This window comes from Rhincodon typus, chromosome 2, assembly GCF_021869965.1.
Source record: "Rhincodon typus isolate 14 chromosome 2, sRhiTyp1.1, whole genome shotgun sequence".
Lineage (NCBI taxonomy): Eukaryota > Metazoa > Chordata > Chondrichthyes > Orectolobiformes > Rhincodontidae > Rhincodon > Rhincodon typus.
This window is the reverse complement of record NC_063333.1, coordinates 71,774,418-71,787,112: the sequence shown is the minus strand read 5'-3', so window position 1 is coordinate 71,787,112 and position 12,695 is coordinate 71,774,418. Positions and strand designations below refer to the sequence as shown.

Here is a 12,695-nt window from a genome sequence, read left to right as displayed (position 1 = left end):
CCTGCTCCTATGATGCTGCTTGGCCTGCTGTGTTCATCCAGCCCTGCACCTTGTTGTCTAGTACTTTATTTAACCTGGCCATGCATGCAGATCCTGTGCAGACCAGCTGTTGGAAGTATTCACCGGCATCTTGAACCTCTCCTAGCTACAATCTGAAGTCCCCACCTGCTTCAAGAAGACCACCATGAGCCCAGTACCAAAGAAAACACATGCGATGTGCCTCAATGACTACTGTCCAGTGGCTCTGACCTCCATAATCATGAAGTGCTTCCAAAGGTTAATCATGGCGCACATCAACTCTAGTCTCCCAGCTTGCCTCAGTCCCTTGCAATTTGCCAACCTGTGAAACAGGTCCAGAGCAGATGCCATTTCCCTAGCCCTACACTCATCCCTGGAACATATGGATAATAAGGATACATATGTCAGGCTCCTATTTATCGACTACAGCTCCACCTTCAACATTATAATCCCAACCAAACTAATCTCAAAACTCCGAGACCTAGGTCTCGGCTCTGCCTCTGCAGCTGGATCCTCAGCTTCCTGGCTCACAGGCTGCAATCAGTGAAGGTAGACTAGAACACCTCCTCCACAATAATCCTTAATACCGCACCCTGCAAGGATGCATTCTCAGCCCGCTACTGTACTCCCTGTACACTCATGACTGTGTGGCCAAATTTTGTACGAATGCCATGTACAAGTTCGCTCATGACACTGCCATTGTAGGCCAGATATCAAACAATGTCAAGTCTGAATACAAGAAGGGGACAGAATGCTTGGTGTCGTGGTGCAAAGATAACAATCTCCCCCACAATGTCAGCAAAACTAAAGAACTGATCATTGACTTCGGAAAGAAAGGAGGAGGACACACCCCTATCTACATCAAAGGTGCTGAAGTGGAGATGGTCGAGAGCATCGAGTTCCTCGGGGTGACAATAAACAACACTCTGTCCTGGACCTCCCACATAGAAGAAGGGTCTAGGCCCGAAACATCAGCCTTCCTGCTCCTCTGATGCTGCTTGGCCTGCTGTGTTCATCCAGCTCTACACCTTGTTATCTCCCATCTATGGACTCCATTTACACTTCTCATTACTGCAGAAGGGCTGCCAAGATCAGCAAAGACCCCTCCCATCCCAGTAATACTCTCTTCCAACCTCTGCGGTCAGGCAGAAGATACAGAAGCTTAAATACATGTACCAACAGGTTCAAGAACAGCCATTCTCCTGAATGGACCTCACTAATTTCAAATCTAATGTTGATCTTCCTTTTGTGTACCTCCTGTGCAGTCATAACCTTGTATGCCTCACTCTGTCCAAACACCCTATGACCTGTATGTTTTTGTATGGTACAATCTGCCGTACTGTTCGCAAAACAAAACTTTTCACTGTACTTAAGTACATGTGATAACAATAAATCAAATCAAATATCAAAATCAACCTGTTCAGAGATGTTGTGACACACCTCTGGAATAGGTAGAACTTGATCCGAGATTTCCTGGCCCAGAGGTAGGGATTCTGCACCACAAGAACCCCTGAACAACCTTTTTTTCCCTTGGTTTTCAATGTTATCATCCACCACTGGACAGCTTTCCCACCAACAAATCACCGTGACTTATTTTTGTTTTTACCACTTAACCACCTCCAGTAATCACGCATGCAGCCAATTGGAAGTTATATGCAAAGACCCTTTTGGGCAATGCAAACCATCAAAAGTGAGGAGTGGGGTGGGGGAGGGTAGTCCTTATCAACCTTTCACCTATTTTTCTAATTGACCTGTTTAGAGATATTATTACACACCTCTGGATCAGGTGGGATTTCAACCTAGGCCTCCAGTCCAGAGACAGGGGCAGTACCACTGTGCCACAAGAGGACCCTTTAACAATTTTTCAATAATCTAAAGGAACCAGACTATTTGGGACATTTGAAAAGATCCATGACAACTTACCTCACTAGAGAGTTCACTTTTCAATTGACAGTTTTAAAGGACAAATAAAGGATTTGATTTCTTCGATGTAAATTAATGAATTTTTAATCATTCATGGGATGAGGGTGTCACTTGGCTAGGCTAGCATTTACTGCCCATAGGGCAGTAAAGAGTCAACCACGTTACTGTGGGTCTGGAGTCACATGTAGGCTAGACCAGGTAAGGACAGCAGTTTCCTTCCTAAACAATAAAAGTGAAACAGATAGGTTTTTCTGACAATTGACAATGGTCATAATTAGACTCTTAATTTCAGATTCTTTCTCTATTGAATTCACAATCCACCACTTGCCATGGCACGAGTTGAACCCAGGTTCCCAGAACATTAGCTGGGTCTCGGGATTAACAGGTACAGTGGTAATACACAAGACCATTGAGTCCCCTGAATAAAAATTTGTTTGTTTTTATAACAGTTTGATTGCTTTAAGGTGATTCCCAATCTTTGAATGGTTTCATGACTGATTTGATTAATCCATGTTTCTGGCAGATAACCTTTCACTGCCTTGGTCACCAAGAATCTATTTATCTCTGCTTCAAAGAAATTACAGAACCTGCTTTCATTGTCTTTTGAGGACATAGAGATCCAAAAATCCATACCTTTATGAGAAAAAAAGACTCATCTCTTTCTTAAAAAGTGCAACCTTTTATTTTAAGCTGTGATACCCTAGTTTTAGAATTTCCCACATCAAGAAATATCTTTTCCAACATCTACCCTGTGAAGTCTCCTCAGAATCTTATATGTTTCAATGAAGTTGCCTCTTACTTTTCTAAACTGCAACAGGTACAAGCTTCATCTATCTAAACTTTCCTCATAAGACATACTACCCATTCCAGGTATTAGTCTAGTAAACATGCACTGGACTGCTTCCAGCATTTTAAATTCTTCTCAGATAAGGTGAGAAATGCTGTACACAGTAATCTGAATGTGGTCTCACCAATGCCCTGCATTGCTCAAGCATAGCCTCCCTTGATACTTTTCAAAATACTTCTGTATTGAATTTCCTTCTCAATAAATGATAATATTCCATCAGTTTTCCTAATTATTTACTCTCCCTGCTTATACATTCACACATCAGTAATCATATAATCATATAACCACAGAACACTGCAATCTTTCACCATTTAGATGGCATGCATGTTTTTTAAAAAATTTCTCCTGTTAAAATAGACAATTTCACATTACTTACTCAACATACATATATCCCTTTGTGGCCTTTTCACAATTTACTTTCCAATCCATGTTTGTGTCGTTAGCAAATTTAGCAAGCATACTTTCTGTCCCTTCAACGGAGGGTAAGGGGGGATGGGATCTCACAGAAACCTCTAAAATTCTAATAGCACTAGACAGGGTGAACACAGGAAAGATGTTCCCAATGACCTGAGAGACCTGAACGAGGGGTCATAGTATAAGAATATGGAGAGACCATTTAAGCCTTAGGTGAAGAGAAACTTCTTCATGCAGGGAGTGATAAGCCTGTGGAAGCCTCTGCCACAGAAAGTATTTAAAGTTCCGACATTGAGTGTTTTTGAGAGGGAGTTGGATGAAGTTCTCAGGGCTGGGGGATTGGAGGGTTTGGGGAGAAGGCAGGAACAGGGAACTGTGTTGGACAATCGGCCATGATCATATTGCATGGTGGAACAGGTTTGAAGGATCAAATGGCCTACTCCTGCTCCCATTTGCTATGTTTCTATATTACGTTTTACAGCATGAGCTTTTATTTTTCAGAATAACCTGTGACACCATATAAATACCTTCTGGAATTCTAAGTACAGTACATCTATCAGGTCTCCAGAACAGCTCTTCAAAGAACTTCAATAAGTTGGTTCAACATGATTTCTCTTTTGCAAAAGCACATTGACTCTTCCAGATTACTCGAACTTCTCTAAGTGCCCTGCTGTAACATCTTTACTAATAACTTCTGGTATCTACTGAAGGATAGACTTTTAAGCTAATTGGTCTATAGTGTGCTGCACTCTGTTTCCCTCCCTTTTTGAATAAAGGAGTTACATTTGCTACATTTGCCATTTTTGAAGCAAATGGAAATTTCTTTGAATTAAGGGAATTTTGGAAAATTAGAAACAGTGCATAAATGATCACAGTGGACAGCTATCCCAGTAGCCCCCTGGATTCATCAGATGCACTCAGCAGAGGTCATTTTCTCCCCATTTCATTACTCCACTCTAGCCTCTTTAATCCAGCCCTCCAACCCCTGACACCATCTTGCCAGTGCCAGCTTGGCAGGTCTTAGTGAGCCCATTCACCCCAGATGTACCCAGGTGCCTTATTGTGGTGGGACTGCCTGTGTTTCCAGCAACAGCCTCCACTCTGAGTGCATGTACTACAGCTTCCAGTCATCTGATTGGCTAGCAGGTCTCTAAGGTAGGACATCCTATGGAGAAAAAGCAATTAACACTGCCCCCAGAGTGACCTTGCTGCAGGGTGACAATTATTATCATGGCCAGGCTCCCTGCCCCCTTGATTTTTGTCTCAGAATGGGGTACAGAAGCATGATTTAACATAAAGACCAGGCCTACATCTCACTCTTCTAAACTCCAGACACTTAGTCCCAAAAATTCTCAGGACAATCCACTTATCCTAAGAATCAATGTGGTTAACCCATACTGCATTGCCTCCATAGCAAAGAAATGTTTTCTTATTGTAAGGAGACCAAAATTGTTCTCAGTACTCTACGTGTGTTCTCATGAAAGCCCCACATAAATTGCAACAAAACTTCCCTATTGGGACTTCAGCCCTCGCGCAATAAAGGTCAAAATGCCATTTGTTCTTACTTACTTACTGTAGCTACGTAGAGACCTTCTTGTACAAGGGCACCCAAATATCAGAATATGAATGTTTAATAATTTTTCACCATTTCAAATATTATTCTGATGTTCTATTCCTCTTAGCCACGTGAAAAGCTTCATTTTTCTCCACATTATACACTATCTGGCACTTCATTGCCCATTCATTTAACCTGTCCTTTAGCCTCAGCCTACAATCTTACTTAGCTTTGCATTGTCAGTAAACTTGCATTTGTTAATCTCATTACCTTTATCTAAGCAATTAATATTGATTGTAAATAACTGTGGGGTCACAGCGTTGACCCTTACAGAACCAAAGTAGCTGCCACTATTTGAATACAAATGTTATGATTGGGTTATATGTCAATCTGCTTGCTGATACAAACTGCCCAAAGCATTGTGAACCAATGCCTACCCCTCCTTACCTTTTAAAAAAGCATGGTATGATGGAGAGTTTAGAGAAAAGAGTAATGGATGCAGTGCATTAGTTTGTGAGGATAATCTGAATGAATTACATTTGCACTAGTGGAGAAAGGATCATGATGACTAACAGATGGATCGTGAAAAAGTAAGCAATGATCTTTTCAAATTTAATTTTGGACACTGAATGAAAATAACTTATCGGATCTCCCACATTCTTGAGATGTTGATGATTATTAGGCACCTTCTGATTGTGAAGGGCATCCCAAAACAAGATCAGAGTCTGAACTGCTCACTCCAATGATCTGATTATGTAAAGTGCTCTCAAATGGCTAGGAGATATTTTTCAATCAGCCAGGATTGGAATTTCTAGAGGTATAAATAACAGCTTCAGAATGAAGCTAGAAAATATAAACATCTGATTACATGAGTAACAAAAAAAAGTAAATCATGAAATATATGAATGACAGGAAGTAGTCTGAACCAAAATTTAAAAGCAAACATAAAAAGAGAAAATGAAAACATGACAAGTGAGAAAGCATAAAATTTTATTTAGCATTTTTAAAAGGATGTATTTCTTTAATGTGACAACAAAGATATACATAGAATTGCAGTAGCATTATAATTAACATTACATGAATTTTCTTCACTGCAAGTGAATAAACAGAAATGTTTAAAAAAAAGGAATGGCCTACTGAAGTCAGAATTCTCTGCAGCTACTGTAGATAAGCAGATAAACTGTCATCGGAAGGTAACATCAATAACAATACACAAGGGTCACCGGGCCCGAAACGTTAACTCTTTTTTTCCTTCACAGATGCTGCCAGACCTGCTGAGCTTTTCCAGCACTTTGTTTTTATTCCTGATTTACAGCATCCGTAGTTCTTTTGGTTTTTATCAATAACAATAACTTACATATGTTTACTGTCTTTAATGTACCAAAAGAGGGCAAATGGTATGTGGCCCTCATTGCGAGAGGTTTTGAGTACAGGAGCAGGGATGTGTTGTTACAGTTAAACAGGGCCTTGGCGAGGCCACACCTAGAATATTGTGTGCAGTTTTGGTCTCCTTTTCTGAGGAAGGATGTTCTTGCTCTCGAGTGAGTTCAGCGAAGGTTTACCAGGCTGATTGTGGAGACATTGACTAGGTTAGGATTGTTTTTGGTGGAGTTCAGATGAATGAAGGGGGGGGATCCCATAGAGACTTATAAAATTCTAACAGGACTACACAGGGTAGATGCAGGGAGGATGTTCCCGATGGTGGGTGTGTCCAGAACCAGGGGTCACTGTCTGAGGATTCGGGGTAGACTATTTAGGACAGAGATAAGGAGACACTTCTTCACCCAAAGAGTGGTGAGTCTGTGGAATTCATTACCACAGGAAGTAGTTGATGCCAAAACATTGAATGTATCCAAGAGGCAGCTAGATATGGCACTTGGGGTGAAGGGATCAAAGGTTATGGGGAGAAAGCTGGATTAGGCTATTGAGTTGGATGATCAGCCATGATCGTGACGAATGGTGGAGCCGGCTCAAAAGGCAAAATGACCCCCTCCTGCTCCTATCTTCTGTGTTTCTATGTTTAGAACATGTCGAAGTGCTTTCTGTGAAGATAAATCAGATAAAGTTTGATGCTGAGTCAAACCCTTCTAGTGCCTCAAATATATGTAAATATTAGTATTGTATGTATAAGAGAGGTCGTTGGTTTGGTGGATAGTCAAAGTCCAATGTTTTGTTTATTTACTTCATATGCAACTATACAGAACTGAACTGCTTTTGCCACAATGTATATAAATGAAGAGTTTTTTTTATGAATGAAATTAAAACAAAAGATATTAGGAACGAGTGATCCTAAGCTTTGTATAGGGTGATTTAAGAAACATCTCAAAGAAGGAGAAGTAGATTGAGAAGTATAAAGGGGATATTTCAGAGAATGGGACAAAATGACTGAGAGTACAGCTTTAAATGATGAGGCAAAGGGAAGGTGTGGCATATAAAACGCCAGCATCAGAGGAATGCAGACCTCTCTTGAAGCAAAGAAAAGGCATGTCATGAGAACATTAAGTTTAATATTTTAAGATCTGAGAGCTAATTTGGCTCTTCTTAACCTAAGGAAACAACACTAGGTGGAAATATTTCATTTGGAAAGTGTAAAGGTTTATTAGGGACAAAAGCAAATGTGCAGAAGATTGACAAATTGACACCTGCAGAGAAAGCCAAGGTCAGGAATTTGAACGTGCTGTTTAAGTGGCATTTAGGGGTTATTCCATGAGTGGAAACAGAAGGAAGGATTAAGTGGGTGGCGAGGAATGCCAGGAGATTTCATCTTGTCTATAATCAAGGATATGGAAGTATAGAGAGCACATGAAATAAACAAAGTAAAGGAAGGAGTCATGAATATGAATGGAGAAATTAGGTGTAGTGAAAGATTAAAGGAAGTCAAGACTGCAGGGAAATAAAAGGAGAGTCAAGGTGAAATGCCGAAATGTCAGCCTTACTGCTCCTATGATGCTGCTTGGCCTGCTGTGTTCATCCAGCTCTGCACCTTGTTGTCTCAGATTTTCCAGCATCTGCAGTTCCTACTATCTCTGATGCAAATGAAATCAGCCAGAATGAAGAGTTGCTCAACATAGAATCTGAAGGAGGGAAAAAAGGAAGCCATCTGGTAAGGACTGGTGGGTGTTGGGAATGCAGAGGCAGTAGACAGGAATGATTTTAAACAAGAAGTATTTGGGACAGAATAAAAGGCTTGGGGGTGGCACCTTAAGGAAGTGATGGTAATGAGTAGGTGTAAAGACAAAAGTGTGAGTTGATGATTTCAGACATAAGATGGTTTAGGCAGGACAGACTTCGTGTTAATCAATGATAACAGGTACAGTACAAATTTAATAAAATATAAATTTATCAAATGTCATATAGAACTACACATAGAAATAATCAGTAATTGTTTGACATCATGTTATCTTATGTTGAATGCAGGACATGTACAAATTCAACAATGTTAGAGAAACATCTTGGAATATATACCTGTGGTTCCTGGACTTACTTGGAAAATTAGTAAAATAGATGTCAAAGAAAACAACTACCAAACAGATGAAATGTGTAAATTTAAATGGTCAAAGAAGGTATCATAGTTACACTTTTTTAATGTTAATTAAACGTTTTTGAAATTATGATTTTCTTGGCAAATGTAACAGAACAATAAAATAGGATATACAATTTACTCTATTTTTGTGCATTTCATATTCTACACAATCAGATTTGTTCATTTGTCTTTGAAAATTGCTTTGATTCAAAATATATAAGCAGATGCAGTTAATACACAGAAAAGATCTAAGGGAAATCCAATGGCCCGGATTTTGGATTATAAATGAGGCTATCAGTGCTTGCATTTCTTACAAATGAAATTGAAAAGTGATTTCTACTGCCACATATGTACAGTTAAGTGTTAAAAAGCAGAGATTATTGTCCTAGGTACCCTGTTCTTCCACATGGTACATCTCCAACAGATTCAGCATTAAAATATAAAGGCACAAAATTATAGCATTTGTTAAACATTCTTGAAAAAATTAGGGCTGGTGCATTTGTGTGTAAGTGAATTTTTAATGCCATAATAAATCTTAATTACTAACAAAACAACCTCTCTGGTATTGGGATTTTACATTTACAAGTGTGGAGTCTCACTCCTTCAGACTTTAATTTTTATTGAAATTTAAATTAAATGTTACATTTTTGTAACTTTTACTTTCTATCTTTTGTTTCTCTCAGATCAACTTCCTTTAAAAAAGTCTCATTGCTGGATCATAAGGTTCTGGATCAAGTTTGACACCTGGGCTTACGCACAGGACAAAGCTGACATTAATATAACAAATAATTAAGACCATAAGATACAGAAGTACAATTAAACCGTTCGGCCCATCAAGTTTGCTCTTCCATTTGATCATGGCTGATACATTTCTCATGCCATTCTCCCCATAACCTTTGATCACCTTACTAATCAAGAAACTATATATCTCCGCCTTAAGTACACTAAATGACTTAGCCTCCACAGCTTTCTGCACAATGAGTTCCAAAGATTCACCACCCTCTGACTGAAGAAGTTCTTCCTCTTCTCCATTCTAAAGGGTTGGCCTTCACTTTGAGTTGTGAAGGTCCTAGTCTCTCCTACCAGTCAAAACATTTTCTCCATGTCCACTCTACTCAGTATTCTCAGTATTCTGTAAGTTTTAATAAGATCCCCCTCATCCTTCTGAACCAGACTCAGAGTCCCCAATCGCTCTTCATATGTGAAGTCCTTCATCCCCATGATCATCGTTGTGAACTCTAACACCAGCACATCCGTCCTTAGATACAGAACCTAAAACTGCTTGCAATATTCCAAATGCAGTGATCAGAGCCTTATAAAGCCTCAGCAGTGCATCCCTGCTCTTGTATTCTAGTCCTCTTGACATGAAAGATAACATTGCATTAGCTTTCCTAACTGCCAACTGAGCCTGCATCTTAACCTTAAGAGAATCCTGAACTAGGACTCTTAAGTCCTATTGTGGTTAGGATTTCCAAAGCCTTTCCCCATTTAGAAAATAGTCTCTGCCCCTAATCTTCCTGCTTCCTCAACACTACCCGATCCTTCACCTATATTTATGTCATCTGCAAAGTTAGCAACAATGTACTCATAGAATCATAGAATCCCTACAGTGCAGATAGAGATCATTCGGTCCATCAAATCTGCACTGACGCTCTGGAGAGCAACCCACGCAGATCCCTCACCACCACTGTATCCCCATAACCCCACATTTACCATGGCTAATCCACCTAGCCTGCATATCCCTGGACACTGCGTTGCCATTTAGCATGGCCAATCCACCTAACCTTATGTCTTTGGACTCTGGTAAGGTTAGAAATGAAACTGGTGATGTCTATCAATTAGTTAATTGATGCCTAGATATAAAGGGGAAATGGTTGGTGCTGAGACAGAGACTGTTGGACTTATATTGTCAATAAACAAAGAATGTTTGTGCCTCTTAGTTTCTGTTTGGTCAGCTTGGTTCAAATCCATTCACAGCTGACACTCAGGTGCATTACTGGAGTAGAACTTTTTGATACAGATGTTAAACTGAGGCTAAACTTGGATCCTTAAGAGGTTGGCACTATTTCCAAGAAGATCAGGAAAGTGCTACTTGGTGCCCAGCGAATACTTATGCCTCAATTAACATTACATACACAGATTATCTGTTCATTATCACATTGTCAGATTTTGCTCAGTATGTATTGGCTGCCACTTTATAACAGTGACTACACTTCTTTGGACTTCATTAGGTGTAAAGCAGTTTGAGATGTCTAGTGGCCATGGAAAGCTTTATGTAAATGCAAGTCTTTCTTTCTCTCACTTCACGTTATTTAGCTTTCATGCATGATTTTAAACTGAATTAGATATTCTAATTTTTGCTTCCTGGTTGAGAATCTACATGCCTCTGTAAGAGTTGTGCTGTATTTTTTCCCTGTTCATAATGCTGCAGTCCCCTAAAGAGGGCACCATACTGAAAAGGACTTCTTGTAACTCTAAGCTGTTGCTAAAAAGCCCACAGTAGCTGTACACGTAATGAATAGTAAGCTTTGTTCCTACATCACTGACTGCAAAATCCGGGCCATTAACTTTGTGCAATGGTTGATTTAACAAGAAAAATAAGATCCAGTGATGCATAGAAACTCATTTATCAATTCTGAAACTCAGTAGAGCACACCCTCTGGTTCTAATAGAAGATACTTTTTAAGTCGAAGTGGAAGGTTAAGTTTTGGCACTGCTTTGTAACACCTTTTCTGTAACACTGCTCGAATAGCACATCTAGCCAGGTGCATCAGAGAACGTGGAGATCTTCCACAGACATCAAACAGAGATTTATAAAACTCCCAGTGTTGCTGCAAAGTCAAGAAAATGATATTGGTCAATGACTGGCTTTCTAAATCAAAGGTTCTCAAATTGGGTGACGGAGTGAGTGCTGCATAACAGAGTTATTGGGGATGAGGGAGAGCTGGCTTATAATACACAATGTGTGATTTTAGCTTAAATTTGCTCTATTTATTTAATTTCATTTGAAGCATTTTACTTTTGTCCACCACAAGCAATAGTAGGATGGGAACAAGAAGTGGCCTTATTGTGTCTGAGTATGTTTTGAAAGAAACAGAAAGTTTCTTGAAGGAAGAGCTATTTAAGCTTGGCCTGACAGTGTGCATAGCTTCTGGTCACATTATTTTATTTTCAAACAGCTGCTATTATTTGTGAACTTTTAGCTAGAAAAATAAACAAATCCAAGAAAATGGTTCAAACAAGCCATCCTTTGTCAGTCATGATTTGATTAGTTTGGTCACCAGATTATTTTGCTGTTAATAATAACAATGCTATAGTTTGAGAGTTGATTTGCTCCTCCTTTGAAAATACGAAATTCAAGTCACAGTTCATGATTCCATTCATAATGCACAGATTGCAGCACAAAAATGAAATGCCTGTGTTCTGTCTGAAGAGTGAAGGAACAGAAATGACAAAACTCTTTCGACAGGCCAGCAAATTAAAACATTAACTCGGTTTTTCTCTCCACAGAAGGTGGCTGACCCATTGAGAATTTCTAACATGTTTTGTTTTTATTTCAGACTTTCAGCAAGCACTGCATTTTATTTTTGTAAAGGTTCATTGGCATATTGACTTTAATATATTATTGATATACATTAAACTGGTAACAATTTGCATATATCATGTCATTTTTACTGACTAGGGTCACAGGGTGGAATCTTCCAGTCCAGGAGGAGGTGAGAAGGATGGTGCACGGGTAAATGTAATTAGGCAAGAACTCCAAAAATCAGATTCTCATGAGTGGGCTAAAGTTTTGCAACAAAGTAATCCAATGATAAAAGACAGGTCAACCATTCCAACTGCAGGCATTGAAAACCCTATCTGCATATATTAGCATCACATTTGCTGGAAATAAGTAGGCCTTCTGAATTGACCTCTCCCCAATTGCAAAAACTGTTGCTTTAAATACCTGACAGCATGAAAAAGGCCTGCTTCTGACAGCCTTCACTTCTTCCTGGACTATGAGGTAAGTACTTGCTGCTATTCCTGATAACAATACAGCTTTAAATGACGGTTGCATTGAGTTGTGTCGTAAACTCGTCAAGTGCAGTCAACAGGGTGGAGGTGACACTCTATAGGTCATGTTAAAGCATAAATGACTAAGATGTGGGAGGCAGTCTCTGTGGCTGCAGGGCATGTTAAAGCTGAAAAGGTTAAGAGAAGTGCAGTTAATTGCAAAAAGGTGGGTGCCTGCAAAGGACTGCAGCATTGTCTATTCAAGGATTGAAGGGTGTACCTCACAGCAACCTCTGTCCTGACCTGGGAGGATTGGGATCGTGGCTGGAAAGGGAAAGTCACAGGGAAATGGTGGTCCAGGTTTTGGTCCTTGCTGTGGGAAGTTCATGGCCAAGGATGTGTCTAGCAGTATTGGGAAG

At 39.7% G+C, this 12,695-nt stretch overlaps 1 protein-coding gene and 1 long non-coding RNA gene across 2 annotated transcripts in view; one reads left to right on the top strand and one right to left on the bottom strand.

Annotated features, from left to right (window-relative positions):
- Window positions 1-7,049: 7,049 nt before the first annotated feature.
- On the top strand, window positions 7,050-9,052 carry LOC125485807. Its single transcript, XR_007264510.1, has 3 exons — window positions 7,050-7,860; window positions 8,175-8,320; window positions 8,964-9,052. It is a non-coding gene; the product is annotated as an uncharacterized LOC125485807 (long non-coding RNA).
- Window positions 9,053-10,922: 1,870 nt separating this feature from the next.
- The window catches only part of asb4 (ankyrin repeat and SOCS box containing 4), a 29,622-nt gene continuing 27,849 nt past the window's right edge, over window positions 10,923-12,695 (bottom strand). Inside the window, exon 5 of the mRNA XM_020514596.2 lies at window positions 10,923-11,111. Within this exon, the coding sequence (XP_020370185.1) occupies window positions 10,923-11,111 (189 nt within the window). The remainder of the gene's footprint in view (window positions 11,112-12,695) is intronic.